Genomic DNA, 16,286 nt, shown 5'->3' with positions numbered 1-16,286 from the left:
TTTCCGTTTTCTCCCTCCCCTTTTCGCGCAAACATAAGGCGGCTCTCCGTCTGAATGCATTCTTTTTCAACGTATGTTTGAGGCTTCCTTCCTCTCCCCCCCTGTCCCCGTTAAGATCGTCCGATACGTCACTTCTACCTGTAGATGGGGCTATGAATCATATATGCCCGCCAGCAGAGTTGAGTGGGAGTATGCAGGGATGTGCGCAACTACATCCTAATCCCGATAGCAGCATGGAAGTAGCGTGGGAGAAGCCTGGCCTTACAATGGAGGAGGACAACGCGAAGCAAACCCTGTTTAGTAAAAAACACAAGCAGAGGAACAGGTTTGAGTGCCAATTCTGCTGGAGTAAGAATCGGACGTGCGCTAACATGCACTTGACCTGGGAAGTAGCACTCCTGGTGGTGCACATATTAATCTTTCCCATATTAATTTTCAAATTGGTAATGGACGGAAAACTGGAACACAAGGAAAAAACACTGTTTAGGTCATTCGAAAGTGGGGGTCATTTTATGCAGGGGATTGTGTTCATCTTGCTGATTGTCCCCTTCAAATTTAACAAAATGATCATAAACTGGATATATAATCTTGCCATGAAAAATGAGACATGCATGGATGAGTGCACACAGCATCCGTATCATCTAACGTATCAGCAGCTGCACCAACAGCCGGGTGATAATATGGAGGAGAGTAAAAAGGGGAATTCTCTCTCCAATAAAGAGGGCGACGATGCGGGGGTAAGCGAAAAGGGAAATGAAAGGGACTCTAGTATGAACACCGCACGCGGTAGTTTCGATGATGATAATATAGACCAGCAGGAAGTGGGCGACCGGACGACGAAGAACCAAGTAGTGAAGAACCAAAAAGTGAACAACAAGACAGTGAACAGCCAGGCAGTTGCCGAACATTTTGCAGACGCGAGTAAAATGGACACGGGGAAGAGAGACGGTCACGCGGAGTTCATCCATATAGGCTATGCGAATAGTGACAGTGTTGGAAACAACATCGACCACCAGAACGGAAATGCTGGAAAAAACACCTCCGGGGAGCACTTAACCACGAACATGCAAAGGACGGGGATCAATGGCAGACCACCCTGTGAAAACACAGACAGCAACATCCCCCTGTGCGAATCTTTTGTTAACAGCTTGGTCTTTCCACCCAACACCCCAAACCATTCAAGAGAAAAAATTCAGTGCTTCTTTATGTGCGCAAAGCTGTATGCAAACAAGAAGAGCGCCTTTCTGTTTTTTCTCAAGTATTTCTTTACCGTCTCCCTGATGTTTACCTATCCGTTGTACAATCTATGGAAGAGGAAGCGGCGCTACAAAAATTTCTACTGCTCGTCGTACTTCTCAAATGCGTTCGACTTCGCATCGGGTCTACTCATGGGATCCTTCTTTGTCTTGTCATACGGACTTATGAATTTTTTTGATAACCTTTATAAGAACAGAAAAAAAGAGAAGTTTCAGTTTTTCGATAACTATCCTTTTCTGAGGGAAATGAAGTGCATATGTGATGAGAACGCCCGGCTCATTTTATATAATAATCCTCACCTAAGAAAAATAGGGATACAGTACCTTAAATCGTATAGGACTTACAAGAAATTTCTTTTCAAGGGCTTTTTCGTTTTGTTCTTTGCGTGTATCATATCCTTCTTCTTTACCCTTAGCTCGATGAAGGGCCTTACTGAATGCCAGTCGTTGGAAACAACGGGGGCTCTGAAGCGTTAACACCGCGAAGTTTTCACCGCAGCTTGCCCCGCCGTTTTCGGAGTGGCCCTGGCTTATGGTCCCTCCCTTTTCATTCACTTCACTCGATTGAAGGCCCCCCCCCAAACACACACTGGGAGCTTCCTTTTTTCGCGGCATGTACACTGTGCGTGTTCGTTATCCATGGAACTTCGCCTTTTGATGTTCTCTCCGTACTGCCCCCCTCCCCTTGTGTATTTTTTCGTATCACTTTTGCGTCATTTTTTGTCGCTTTTATGCCTCTTTTTTGCCACATTCTTGTCATTTTGTTTGCCGCTTTTTCGTCACTTTTTTTTTCCGCCTTTTCCATTTCCTTGCGCCCCCCACCCCCCGTTCTGATGGCCTGGACGCGTACTAACACGTTCCGGAGTGTCTGGGGCGAGGGGCTGTACTCTTTTGATTTTTTAATTCGTTCAGACTATCCTGTGTTTGTACATACACCTCGGCCGCCAAGTTATCGGCCGTAAGCAACTACGCCATAATGTTTTGGCAGCCCACAAGTATTTCCTTTGTGTAACAGCAAAATTAAAAGTCACCTGGAACATGAGAGGGTGGCACAAAAGGTTGCTCCGTTTGTTTGTTCTCCCGTTTTTTGTTCACCCGTTTTTTGTTCACCCGTTTGTTTGCTCTCCCGTTCGTTCTGTTCCCTCTCGCCAAGAGAACGGGCAGCGAGCAGTGGGACCAAGGCGATGGAACGGGTAGGAAAGGGATGGAACCCCAATTGGGGATAAGTGACTCGCGGGGAAAAGGCTAATTCTCGGTCAAAAAACGTGCCCGCACAGTTTGGAAGGAAATAAACGGTTGGCCTGCTTGTTCGACACGGGTCAGTCATCACTGAATGTAAGTAATTACATATGTGCGTCGTGCGTCATGTCGCCACTACGCCAACTGCACCATGTGTATCGTGCGCGCGCGTCGCCCCTCTCGCGCGTTGCGCAAAGGAATCGGCGCTCACGGAAATGCTGCACTGACGGAGGATGGGAACTCAAATGGGAAAAAAAAAAGCAAAAAAATGCCTAGCAAAATGCGTAGTAAAATGCTTTAAAAAAAAAATGCTCCATAAAATGCGTAGCAAAATGCTCCCCCAAAATATCCCACAAACGCGTAGAGATACATGCGGTTTATTCCTGCGCGCCAAGCGAAACGCAGATTTGCTGAAGCGAAAAGAACTTTTCCCACAAAGGGGGGAAACTTCACAAGAGCAGCAGTGCGCGGTAAGGCGAAGCAGTGTTAAACCGTCACTACACCAGTTACCTGTGCAATAGGGATATTCCCACTGATTTCGCGAATTCCATATCGCAAACTATACAGGCGAAGGAAGCGCACACCGGCTTCTCCCCTACACGGCTTCCCCCCAACGTGCTTCACGGCCGCTTGCGAAGTATCCAATCTGATTGCCACATTACAAAGGAGGGAAAATGAGTTGGGCACAGTGGTGGCCTCATGACCCAGCCCCCAAAACGGACTCCCTTGATCCGTACCTCGTCAAAGTGGAGAAGCAAAAGGTATGACAAGTCGCACAGGGGGGGTTAAAAAAAAGGGCCCACCCCGAAGTTTAGCCTAATTGAGAAAGCACGCCATCATTGTGCGTGTGGTTGTGTGCGCATGTGCGTGAGTTTGTATGTGGGTGCGTGCGTATGTGCGTGAGTTCGTATGCGTGGAAAGGTTGGCCTCACGTGGAAGTGGATTGAGAACCGGCATGCTGGCGCAACGTAAAAAGAGTGCGTTAAAAGATTGCGAATGTTCATATTATTTTATTTTATTTTTTTTAACAAAACGTAGGTTTACTGGTACTGTGCCTGCGGGACGAGCAAAAATCAACCGTGGTGTGATGGAACCCACAAAGGGAGTGGTAAAAATGATGCGTCCGTGTGGCGGAAGTGCCAATATATTAGGCATTTTTCTGTGGACAGTTGAGAACCTTTCAAAAGCAACGTCGCTTGTGTATGTCCTTATGTCCACAAGAAAGTTGCACACATATTGGACACATCGTGGTGACCCTTCATTGTTTCGCTGCTTTTTCTTTTTTTTTATCATTTTCGCGAAGGAAGGAAACCCATCATGTACATCCCCCAGACAAGTGGATACAGACTTCTGAGTGGTTGCAGGCAGAGCACACACCTTCCGCATTACGATTTTTCGGATTTATGGGTAAGCGCCGAAGGGGAGTAGAGGGATGAGTTACTCCCCCGCCCGGGGTGCGTGTCTTACCGTATGTACCTTGTACCTATTATGGAAGAAGTGGAGAGGGTACAAGTTGCCTTTCCTTTGCGAGGCAGTATGCGCCTCGGATTTTGTTCTTTCCCCATTTTTACCGACCCGTTTTTTTTTTTCCCACTTCCAAGGTCCGAGCGAATAAAAACGTCCCGAAAGCTGCCGTCTTTACATACGTTGCGCTTTTTTCATTTGGAATTATGACCACCTGGTTGTTTCACCCGTAGGAGGGTGGCGCACACGGAAAGGAGCGCTGGTCTTGGTGATGCACCTCGCGAACGGCGTCGCTTTGCGTGCCCCTTTTTTATCTTTCAACGGTGTAGCGATGCACAGCGATGTGGTAGTGTGACTCTACGGCCGCATCATCACATTGCTATCCTTCCACCAATAATAAACACAAAGACATATTTAAAAAAATTTTCAATTTTGCAAAAGGTAGAAGTACTGCAAGTTGGCGGTTGGCTCCGTGCCCCCCTTGGGGATACACTCTCCTGATGGGGAACTTTTCAAAAAATCGGGTCGCCGCAAGGCAGGGTCCCCACAGCACAGCGATAATACATATGCACGGCGATACGTATGCAACCCCCATACATGCGCACCGCGTAATATTAACAAAAAAGGAATTCAGTGGGGGGCAAGAAGCTCTGAGAAAGTGTTGTTGACACCACCCGCGATGACTCCATAGATGGACGTATGGGAACCACCCCCATAAGCCTACGGGTCCTGCCACATGTTGTGCTTCTTAATGAGCTCTACAAGTTTGTCACAGGCGTCCTCCTCAGGGATGTTTCTCTCGACGAGTTCTTTCCCATAATACAAGTCGATTTTTTTGGGGGCACTTCCAACATAACCAAAATGTGCATCCGCCATTTCACCAATGCCGTTGACAATGCATCCCATGACGGCAATTTTAACTCCCTTCAAATGACCAGTCAGCTCCATAATCCTTTTTGTTGTTTCTTGTATGTTAAAAAGGGTTCGACCACAAGAGGGGCATGCAATATAATCCGTTTTGAATAGACGAGCACGTGTGTCCTGTAAAATGTTCAAAGTGAGAAATGAGTTTAGTGCAACTCGAGAGGGAACTCCCTCCTCTTTAAGGTATCCGTTCCGTTTTATATGCCCATTCGTGACATTTATTATCAGTCCATCTCCCATTAAATCGATTAGACAAGTGCCTACGTAGAGTGTTGAATCGACTAGCATGTCGTCATAGTTGGTCGAGTTAACATTAGCATAGTGCACATAAGGCAGATCTATATTTAGCGAGTTCACAATTTCGTTGAACCGTCTGGTAGCTATGACATGTTCGTGTATAGTGTCTGATTTGAGTAAGAAGAATAGGGGAGGTGGGTTTTTCCCTTTTATTTGGTTAAAAACCTGTTCAATTAGATTCGTGTCTTCCTTCCCGTTCACCACTAGTACGTACCCCTTTGCGGAGCTGTGTAGTGGGATTTTCCCCTCATTCTTCTGCAGGATGGTCTGCACACGGTTCAGGTCGAGATAAAATAGGGTGTTCCGGGAAACTTGGCCCATCCCGTGAGTATATCCACTCTCATTGGTGTTCCCACTTAGCATGGCCACGTCCCCCTCATCGTACTCCGCCAGCATGTGCACGCCCGCCTCTGCCAATTTCCCCAGGGTCGCCCAAGACCTGCCGCTTAGCACCCCCAATTTGGGGATAACAAGAATATCGGTGGATTTAACACCCTTTTTGAGGTTTCCATTTTGATCGAGCTCTAAATTCAAGTCTTTGAAAATTTGCAGTGAGTCTTCCAGCTCCTTCTCAGTGACTACGTTTCCGATGGTGCACTCTGCATGCATCACGTCTTCCCTCTTTTCGACTCTCCTTTTTGTCATTTTATTAAAATTTCGAAAGTGCTCCTCGAAAGTGAGCAATGTGGGGGAAGTATCCCCTGGGGGAGAAATCCGACCATCTGTTTCGCCCCCCTCATGGTCATCATAAAAGATTCTTTTTTTTAAATTTTTAATCAACGTTTTGCATGGAGTTAATTCTTCCCAAGGGTCCTCAGTTAACGAAATTCTGATGGTGTCTCCTATCCCGTCGTACAGTAGCGAACCTATCCCCAAGTAGGATTTTATTCTTCCATTATCCCCAAACCCTGCTTCAGTAACGCCGAGGTGCAAGGGGAATAGCAAGCCGTTGGCCATCCTTTCATATTGCCTAGCCACGAGTAGCCTGTATGACTGTATCATTATATACGCGTTGGAAGCCTTCATGGAAAAGACCACATTGAAAAAGTTGTTCTGTATACACAAATCTGAAAATTCGAACGCTGATTCGACCATGCCTAAGGGGGTATCCCCGTAGTATGAGAGCACTCTAGAAGATAGAGAGCCGTGATTTGTACCTATCCGTATGGCTCTATTCAACCTCTTACACTTTTCAATCAAGGGAACGAACTTTTCCTGGATAAATAGTTTCCCTTGATCGAATTCTTCCCTCGTTTTGTACACTTTGTCGATCCATTTTTTCCTTCCATCTACGTAGTTCCCTGGGTTCACACGGATTTTATCAAATACATCCGCTGCCATTAGAGAAATTTTGGGATTAAAATGTATGTCTGCAACGAGCGGAATGGTAATATTTTGAGCTAGCAATTTTTCTTTAATACGATAACTGGCCTCTGCTTCCTGGACCCCTTGGACTGTCAATCTGATTAAATCTGCCCCCAGCTCTTTGCATTTTTTAATTTGATTAACGCATTCATCTACATTTCTCGTGTCGCAGCTAGTCATGGTTTGAATGGCTATTTTGTTATTGCCTCCGATTTTTATGTTGCCAATGGTCACTTCCCTAGTGGGTAGCCTCCTGTACCTTTTTGTGCACTCACAGTATTTCTTTATGTCTCTGATGAGGTTATATTTATCCTCATCCGATAAGGAATTAATTGATTTTATTTTTTTCATCTTCTTTTTCTTCTTCTTCTCTTCCGATGAGAAGATTTTATTGTGACTCTTCTTCGGGGTGGTGCCCAGCAGAAACAGGTAAACATTTTGCTTGTCTCGTTTGCTAGCCTTTGTGAATATGTTATTAATGGGAAGCCCTTTGATGGGCACTTTTTTTTTTATTTTGACGCAAGAACAGAGGGCTACCATGAAAAGGAGTAGCTTTTTTGCGTGACGCATTTTATGGGGAGCGGGACATTCACGTGGGGGCACGTTATGTATGTCTAAGCAGGCAGTACATGTGTCACACGTATCTTCCTGTGTACCTCCGCATGACTGCTTGTGTACACCCCCACCGGCATCTGCGAACAACGAGAAACAACTTTAATGGCGACCTAACTGGGAAAAAAAAGAAAATAAAAAAAGGGGGTCCTTCCACAGGTAGATAAATACCTTGTTCTTCTGCCAAGGAGGTGCTCCCTTCTTTGACCAGCCACTGCTCCAACCGCCAGGCACATTTCTGCGCATTTTTTTTTTTTTTCTTTTTTTTTGCTTCTATAAATTTTGTTTTTTTCCCCCGAAAGGGGTTACCTAACTGCTTGTCCTTTATTTCGAGAATCTACTCTATGGGAAAAGGTTCCCCACATTGCATCTCACCGTATCTTCCGTTATCTTACCTTTACCATATCATCACCGATTCTGCCAATCTGTTAGTATTATTACTATTATAGCGCTCCTAATTTGTGTTTCCCCTCAAAATGAGAGTAGGTTCGCTTCTCCTTTCGCGCGAATTGTTTTTTCTCTTTTTTTTTTTTTCCCCCTTTTGCAGAATCGCTTTTAGGAATATAGCGAAAGGCACCTTCTTGGGGACCCCCCCCCTCATTTTTAAAAAGAAATTGCCATACCTTGACCGAATGTTCCAACCCATTTGTAAAATCTACCAAATGACATTTTTTCGATTTTTTTTTTTTTTTTTTTTACTTTAACAAGTTTGCCCTTTCGTCAAGCTGTGCAATAATTGTTTATATGCACACCTAACATTGGTTACCCTTTATTTTAAGTTTTTACAAAAAAAAAATGAACTACTGGAAAGCATTTGGGCGATACACGGTAGGACTCAAATCGGGAAGCATCGAAATGGGGATATGTGAGAAGTATGTAGTCATACGATCCGAACGGTTAGCGAAAAAGGTGAGGATAAGTATACCAAAGTAGGTGAATTTTTTTGTGGGACTCACTTAAAAATTAGGAATGCTACTTTGTGAAGTTAGTTACTTATCTTGGCATTGTAGATTGCTGCTGCCTATGCAGTTATCTGCTTTGTGGGTAAGTTACCCCAGTGTGATGCTCGGAAGACTCCTCTAAAATGTGACAATTTCTTTTTGTGTGTAATTTTACAAGCGGCGAAGAAGGTGGAACGGTGGCAATTTTCTCAGCTATGTGTAGATGCACCCATGCATTAATGTATAAGTGCATACTAAGGCACACCCCTGATGCATAAACGTTCTTGAAATGTGTGAGGGCCTTAAGCGGCGTGCCAAATGTTTCTCCACCAACACTGTCGCCAAAGGGGCAAGAAGGCGCATCTGACAACGCTCCCCAGTTGTCGCGCCACTTCTTCTCAGTTTTTACTCCTTCGCTTGCGTTAATTTTTTTTTTTAACCCTACATGCATTACTACGCACATCATGTGCCATCATTTTGGTCATTTCGGGGATAGCCGATTTTTTTGTTTTTTTTTTCGTGCCTCATATTATTAGCAAGTAAACAAAGCGTTGCTTCTCTTTTCTTCTGAAGCGAATAAACTAGTGAATCCCCCCCAAAAAAAAATTATAAAAAATTTACAAGTATGAAATGTTCCTTTTTTTACCGAATCGAACTTACGCTTAACAGGAGAGTAGACATCCTTCCTCCCCTTCTATGTTACACACATCTTACAAGAAAAACACAAACCGGTAGGGATGCATGCCAAAAGGATGCCCTCATAATATGGTCTCCTCAAAATATGCCAACACAGCTAACAACATTTCAACGCTTAAATAAATGTAAACTCGAAAAAAAACGCGCCTGTGTGTGCACAGCGTATGGGGCACACATTGCCCTGAGTATTAAAAGGAAAATGTGAAAAAATTAAAAGCTTTGCTCCGACTGTTGTGAAGTCAAAAAGGGGAAGTGCACTTTCCCCCCAACCCCATGCTAGTTTCAAGTATGTGTATATATTTTATTAATATTTCTTCAAACAAAAAAGAGGAAAAAAAAAAAAAAAAAAACGTTTCATCTGAAAAAAGAGAGGAAAAAAAATTTCTCATTCTTCCACACATTTTTAACTATACGTTTGTTACATTTCTACGACGCAAAATTTTTAATTTTTTTGTTTTCCCTTTTAATAAAGATTAAAAATTCCCGTTAAAGAGAGACCATGTGTGTAAGTTATCAACCCAAGCAGTGGTGCCTCTTCTGTCTTTCACGAAGCTTAGCTCGCACCTGTACAGCTTTTGCAACGTACTTCCTCACTGTTTCACAAACTGGTGGGGGAACCAAAGTGCATAATTTAACTTCATCAGTGGAAGAAACAGCACAAATATACAATTTTCCAAATGTAGGAGTTAAAACAGTTTGTTTTCTCTTTTTTCAATTAAAAGGAGGGGAAGCACTGTGTGAGCCGGAAGCACATGGACGAATACAAGCTTCCGCCGGGGGAATACATCACACCTTCTAAAACAAGACATAAGTTTTGTAAAAAGCGAAACACGTCTCAAAAGGGGGTCAAATAAATGATAGTGGTTTCCTGGAATAGACACAATTTTGCAGAGGTGTTCTTCTTCCCTTTTTAAATGCGCTGGTGTGAATATTTTGAGTTTAAGCGAGGTTGAGCTGTTCGTGTGGACGTGGGAACGCGCGCAAATCCGGAGCCGTATACGCATTTTTACGCCCCTCCTATGTGCAGTCCGCCGCTCTACATCACAATTGTCTATAATATCCCATTGGTGAACAAATTCCTCCAAGAGGAAAAATTACGCGAAGAGGAAAATTTATCCATTGTTTTGTTTCACTTCATTTGGGTTTTAGCGGTGGAGTGGTATAAATGAAACTAGCTGTGAAAAAATGCCTGTCTGTTCAAGCAAATTTAAAAAAAAAAAAAAAAAAAAAAAAAACAGCTATATGTGTGCATGAAGTGCGCCTTTTTTTTTTTTTTTTTTTTTTTTTTTTCCTTTAATGTGAACAGCCAGACATGCGTAATTTATTGAATCCCATCACAACACGCGCGCTTAAAAAACACGTCTTTCTTGGGAAACATTACAACTGTTTATTTTACTTGGATATGTGTACGTACGTAGGTGACGCTTTCGAAAATCGTTTTGCCTTCCTCATATTTGTGAATAAACCATTTCGAGTAAGTCCCTTTTTTTTTTTTAAAAAAGGAAAAACAACGCATTAAGAAAGAAGGTCTGCGCTTATGTCCCCCCCCAGCCGTGGCACTGTTCAGACAACCAACCAGAAATGCATTGTTGTAATTAACCCCATGCATCTTCTGCGTAACAAGGGAGTTGCATTTTTTGCTTAAAAAATACTCACCCGTTGATTTTTTTTCCTCTTTTTCCGCATTTCAACGTACGTACATCAGCTGCCCACTTTTTTGCGGAAGAAAAAGTCTTTCCCGAAGAGGCTTAACTATTTGCATGTCAACATATTTTTTCCCAAAAGGGGGTACAAAAAAACAGGAAAGTAACGCGTAAAAGGCTAATCATAATTTATGACAGTTGAGTATTTGAAAAATTACACGCATGCACAACAGTTGCAACTCTTTTGAAAAAATTTTTTTTAAAATCGCACGAAAGTGGAGAGAAAAAAAGTACAGGGACTAAACCTGCGGAGGCAACATTTACCAACAGAAACTTGTAAACCATCGCAATTTGGAAGTCACGATGAATAACCAGTTCATGAATGTTCCTATTAAGAATGCCGTTTACGCGTCAAGTGTAGTGGAAACTGGGGGAAACAAGCCACATACCGGCAGTCAGGGTGCCAACAGTCAGGGTGGAAATAGCCAGTATGCGAATAGCCAGTATGCGAATAGCCAACATGCGAATAACCAGTATGCGAATAGCCAACATGCGAATAACCAGTATGCGAATAACCAACATGCGAATAACCAGTATGCGAATAACCAACACGGGCACAACCAATTTGCGCACAACCACGGCGCCAATGCGCCGCACCCTAACGTGCCCAACCCGAATTACAACTACCCATACCCAAATATGCACAACTACCAGCACCAATACCCCATGGGCCCGCCCCAGCAGCAAATGCAAATGTTCACGAATGACTGGAAGAGCATCCTGGCCCCCTTGAAAAGTTGCAGAATCAAGCAACAATTTGATGACAGAGAATTTCTAGCTGATTTTGCCATGGGACTGAAATTAGACTTTAACAATAGGTACTTAGTGCTGGACGCATCCACCGAACTGCTTAAATTCACAGCCATCGAAAGTTCAGACTGCTGCAATAGGAACTGTTTTCCCAAAATGTGTATTCCCATAAATATGAAAATATTGACCTATGGAAAGGAATTAAGTCGGCCTGACATTATGGTCGAGAAGGACTGTTCGTGTACCATGTTGTGCTTAAATAGACCAACGATTAAAATGTATGAATTTTCAAACAATAATAATAAGGAGCTAATAGGGACAATAAAAGCTCCCTTCAGTTGTTGCTCATATAAATTTGATTTATATGATTCTGCTATGAGGAAGATTATATACATGGATGACACCTGTTGCCAGCTTAGTATTTTATTTCCCTGTCCATGTGGTCCTTTTAAATTTAGCAATTTTTTTTTGCGAGATGCAAAAACAAATGAGAAGGTCGCTCATTTGCAGAAGGAAGTTCCCTTCTTGAAATTTGTAAAACGGGACATCGACAACTATACGCTCAACTTTGAAGAGGTGAAGAACCCCGAGTGGAAGATGATGCTCTTGGCCTTTTCGCTCTTTATGGACTATATATACTACGACAGGAAGTGAGGCGGGGGAAGAAAAATAGGGGCAACTCCATGACGAGAGCCATTTTAAAAAAAGCTAAACTACCCACCACCACCAACAACAACAACGACAGCAATAACAACAGCAGCAACAACAACAACCGTTTTACAAACCGAACTTGTAACGCAGAAGGAATATGTTTGCCCCTTCTTTTCTTCTTTTTTTTTGTGCGCGCTGTTAACAATGAATGATCTCAGTCGAGAAGGGATTTTCCCGTCGGAGTGCCCTCGGGGCTAGAGGATACATCCAAAGCGGGGAATGCGTCCAAAGGTACGCTCAGCGTCGGCTTCTTCGACTTCAGCTGCCTCTTCGTTTCTTTCGCGTTTGCCATTTGGGGTTTTCCCCTCTTTTTTTTTCTTAAACGAAAAACGTTAATCATTGCTACGAGGGTGGCTAACCTGTTTGGGGGCTGTAGACGGCCCGCATCCCTATACTTCTAAACACATGGGAAGGCACGTCGTTTCTTTTTATTTCTTTAATTCGAATCGTTTTACTTTTTATTATACGTATGCACGTATACGTGCGCGTGTTTGTGTGTGGGTACTTTCTCAGCCCACATTTTTAATGTGCATCAAGAGTGTAACCCTAATTGATGAAAACGCAGCATTTGCTAAAATTAAAGCGTTAATTGGTGAAGTAACGAGGGGAGGGGGCGCAGCCATGCAGTCATGCGGTCATAAGGCAGTACGCATTGTGCATTGCGCAGCGTGAACCGAAACAGAACAAAAAAAAAGAAAAACGTAAAACGCGCACACGATTTATAGGGAAGAAAATTCCTAGAGTTGACATCAAGACGACTATGTGGTGTGGGTATCGTGGCGCCGCTGCCACTGATCGGGTGTTACACCTGTAAAACAAGCCGCTGCCACTGATCGGGTGTTACACCTGTAAAACAAGCCGCTTAACTAACTGCAGACCTGCAAAACAAGCGCTTCACTAACTAGAGGATTCCTCGCCCAGGTCGCTGGAGCTCCCCTCAGTCATGCTCGATCCGCACTCTTCAGCCAAAAGCAATTCCCTATACTTGTGAATTTTCCTATGGTACTTTTTCAGCACTTGGTATTTCTGCTCACACAGAACGAAAGCGTCTTTTCTACTTCTTTTATTTTCTTCATCCACATTTAGCTCTTTCAACCAGTGCTCTTTTGTTCTGAGGAAGAATTCATTTAAATTTTCATTGGCATCAAAAATGAATCCTCCACTTTGGGCCTTTATTTTATTTTCCATTTTTTTTATTTTATCAGAAATGATCAAATTTTCTATTTCCTTTTCGTCCTTATCTTCATCGTCTATCGAGAGGGAAGAGCTCGAATCAGTTTCTTCCACATAAATGTCATCTAGATTTCCTTTATGTACTAGTTCCCATTTTTCTCTTTTGAAAATGTTAATTTTCCAGTGATCACTTAACATTATTTCGTTATTTTTGTATTCATACATACCACCAAGTAGGTGCAACGTTTTGTTCGTTACGAATATGTGGCTGTTGATTCTGCCGATGGGCTCCACGCCGTTTATTACGAACTTGGTTTTTTTGTCTGCCTCGTTGGTGTCAGAGTCGGAGTCCGAGTCGGTTAGGTCGTGTACCGCGGAAGGGTCGTGCGCCGCGGAAGGGTCGTTCGTCGCGGAAAGGTCGTGCACTGCGGAGTGGTCCTCCTGCCCCGCGCACTCTCCTGGTGCGTCTCTTCCCTCAGGGGGGTGGCCCCCATTATGATGGTCATCATGATCGCCATTTGGAATGCAGCATTTTTCGAACCCCTTTTTTCCCCTTTTCGAATCGCCCACGACGTTAGCGAGGCCCGCGTGTGCCGACTGCTCGCACTGCATAAACACCGAGTGCGAGTCGATTACTTGGTTTGTCCAGGTGCCCTTTTCTTTATTCACGTTTGGCGCATGGGAGTTTCCATTTGGGGACTTCTCGTGAAATTCCTTTTTCTCGTTGTGCGATTCGTTACCACTTCTGCTTTCCTCGTTTTCCTGGTCAATCTTGATCGTTTTTTTATTTCCATTTTCGTCAAAATAGACAAACAAGTTGGAGTAGTACTCGTCGTCATTATTGTCTCCGTCGGTGAAGCGACTGGAATCGTAGCCATCCGACGCGGAATCCTTGGAGGCGCCGAATCGGCCTTCTGTACTTTTGCTTAAAGGGTCTTGGTCCCCCGGTAGAAGCTGCTTACTGCTGCTGCCGCCGGAGGGGGAATCCGGGTTGAGTTCTCCGTTTCGTTTTTTTTTATTTTCCTTTCCGTTTCGGTTGATCTCTCTGACATCGCTGTTTCCCTTCAAGCTGAGGTAGGACCAGTGCTCCTTATTCATGTCAAACGAGTATAAATCGTTAAAGAAAATGGACTGTATGTTGAGTGATTCCTCCAAGGAGGAAACCTTACCGGTAGTATTGTTAAGCCCGGTGGAGGTGCTACTCTGTGTCTGCGTTGTCGCCTTGTTCGTGTTATTATTCTCCACCTTGTCAAAAACACCCCCAAATAAAATTAGCGAGTTTTTGTAAATACATGTGCTGAACCCAATTCTCTTGGATGGTTGAAAGATACTTTTTTTCAGTTTTTTAAAATTGACCTGGATGTTATCTTCCCCAGTGTAGCTTATATTTACAACCCACAAGTCATTGTAGTAGGCCCCGATGGCATTCCTCGAAGTGTTTTTTATCTGAGCATACCCTCCATATATATAGACTCTTTGAAATTTCATGTCGGTGAATAGACTAACGCTGGATCTTTTAGATGGCATATAGGAATCTAAATCAAAGTTTTTAAAAAAGGCGTTCTTCACATTTTGTGATATTGTTTTATCTCCCTTTTTCTTTTTTTCATTTTTCGTTGTGCTTAGCGAGTTTCCAGTGTTGGCTCCATCTTCCTGGGTTAATCTCCTAAACAGGCAGTCCACATATATGCTGGTTAGGTTTACCCATTTGTTACTGCTGATTACGTACATGTATAGGTCGCTAAAGTATTCTACTGACTTTCCATTATCGAAAAAGCCTCCAAACATAATTATGGAGCTTTTCCATAAAATCATTCGATGCCCACTCCTTGGGGAGGGCTTCTCGTCTCTTTTGTTTTTGCATTCTATTTCTTCAAAGGTGTTATTTTTTATATCAAAAGACCAGAAATCGTTGTAGTGAAAAAATTGTGTGTTCGTGCATAGTTCTCCCCCAAAGATATACAACTTTTTATTGAAATAAACCGCTTGGTGTGAACATCTCGGTTTGGGTTTCTTACCTGTTGTGAAATAATACTTCCACTTATCTTTCACTACATTGTACTTGAACAAGTCGTTGTAAGCCACCAGTTCGTGGTTATTATTGTACTCTCCACCGAATAGGAGGAACTCCTCTTCGTTAATAAACGTGACGGAGCAGTTGGACCTGGGGCTGGGTTTTTCGCACTCCACAAATGTGTTGTTGCTTGTCGTGTTCACATTTATATGTCCATACTTATCTTTTTTATTTAAATTTTCGTAATACAAGCATATGGTTTCAAAATCTGCGTCACTCAACACGTCATGGTTGCCACTGTTGTCGTTTTTTTTCTTCGTTTTCAAGGACTTCAACTTTTGCTTTTCTTTTTTGAGTTTTATCTTTTCTTGTTTTTCTTTGCTCTTTTTGTTTTTCTTCCCCATTTTGTCAATGCGCGTGTTTTTTTTCCTGCCTTCATCAGATCACATTTGCGTGGGTGGGTGGGGCAGCTGCATCGAGCTAATCCATGTACCTCTTCTTATTCTACATGTACTTAAAAATTGCGTACATGTGGATTGATGAACCTCCCTCTCTTGTGACTTCCTTTCAGTGTCACGCGAAATTTTGAAAATGCTTGTTCGGTTTGTCATCCTGCTACGCAATTGTGCGCAGTTATGCGCATTTACGCGGTGGGGTTCACGCTCGTCGAAAAAATGATTCCATTTTTTGCTTCCTCGTAAAAGTGCCCACTTCGTTTGGAATTTTCGTGCGGCGCAGGGCGGATCGGTCGTGGCCTTCGCCCTGTGGGGTTTTTGCTAATCCCGGGTGGCACAAATATAGGTGCGTTTTCTTATCTTCCATTTTTTCGCTTGCTTTTGATTCTGCCGCCATTTTACTTTCCCCCAGGGGATTTTTCCTTCTCGAAAAATGGAAGTAGGGGATCATAAATATGAACTTTTCTGTAAATTGTAATTTTTTTTTTCTTTTTTTTTTTGTATGTTTATTTGGGTGGCAAAGCCGAGTGGATTAATACGGCAACAAAGCAACAAATGAGGCGTGCCAACTTGTTGAGCATGCCGTTTTCCTTTTTTTTTAGCGCTCTCCCATTTTTTCATTCTTCGCATTTTGCCCTTTCACCAAACGATGTTATCTTACCCACATCGCATTACTCGTAAAAAAA

At 43.2% G+C, this 16,286-nt stretch overlaps 5 protein-coding genes across 5 annotated transcripts; 3 read left to right on the top strand and 2 right to left on the bottom strand.

Annotated features, from left to right (window-relative positions):
* Positions 1–266: 266 nt before the first annotated feature.
* PCYB_061730 (hypothetical protein) lies at positions 267–1,733 on the top strand (the record flags this gene model as incomplete). Its single annotated transcript, XM_004221340.1, has 2 exons — positions 267–1,642; positions 1,673–1,733. 2 exons carry the CDS (start codon positions 267–269, stop codon positions 1,731–1,733), a joined length of 1,437 nt encoding a protein of 478 aa, XP_004221388.1.
* A 1,092-nt stretch (positions 1,734–2,825) lies between these two features.
* Positions 2,826–4,192, top strand: PCYB_061720 (hypothetical protein; the record flags this gene model as incomplete). The annotated part of the gene is made up of 5 exons (XM_004221339.1): positions 2,826–3,017; positions 3,063–3,256; positions 3,534–3,603; positions 3,799–3,902; positions 4,097–4,192. Exons 2-5 carry the CDS (start codon positions 3,170–3,172, stop codon positions 4,190–4,192), a joined length of 357 nt encoding a protein of 118 aa, XP_004221387.1. The 5' UTR covers positions 2,826–3,017; positions 3,063–3,169.
* A 487-nt stretch (positions 4,193–4,679) lies between these two features.
* On the bottom strand, positions 4,680–7,403 carry PCYB_061710 (4-hydroxy-3-methylbut-2-en-1-yl diphosphate synthase; the record flags this gene model as incomplete). The annotated part of the gene is made up of 3 exons (XM_004221338.1): positions 4,680–6,362; positions 7,232–7,270; positions 7,329–7,403. The coding sequence occupies 3 exons, from the start codon at positions 7,401–7,403 to the stop codon at positions 4,680–4,682; spliced, it is 1,797 nt and encodes a 598-aa protein (XP_004221386.1).
* Positions 7,404–11,264: 3,861 nt separating this feature from the next.
* PCYB_061700 (phospholipid scramblase 1) lies at positions 11,265–11,900 on the top strand (the record flags this gene model as incomplete). The annotated part of the gene is made up of 1 exon (XM_004221337.1): positions 11,265–11,900. A coding segment is annotated over exon 1 (612 nt), but the record flags the coding sequence as incomplete, so codon positions are not given.
* Positions 11,901–12,855: 955 nt separating this feature from the next.
* PCYB_061690 (kelch domain-containing protein) lies at positions 12,856–15,549 on the bottom strand (the record flags this gene model as incomplete). The annotated part of the gene is made up of 2 exons (XM_004221336.1): positions 12,856–15,116; positions 15,150–15,549. The coding sequence occupies 2 exons, from the start codon at positions 15,547–15,549 to the stop codon at positions 12,856–12,858; spliced, it is 2,661 nt and encodes an 886-aa protein (XP_004221384.1).
* Between the last annotated feature and the right edge of the window lie 737 nt (positions 15,550–16,286).

Source organism: Plasmodium cynomolgi, chromosome 6 (genome assembly GCF_000321355.1).
Source record: "Plasmodium cynomolgi strain B DNA, chromosome 6, whole genome shotgun sequence".
NCBI lineage: Eukaryota > Apicomplexa > Aconoidasida > Haemosporida > Plasmodiidae > Plasmodium > Plasmodium cynomolgi.
This window is presented reverse-complemented; position numbering and strand designations above follow the sequence as displayed.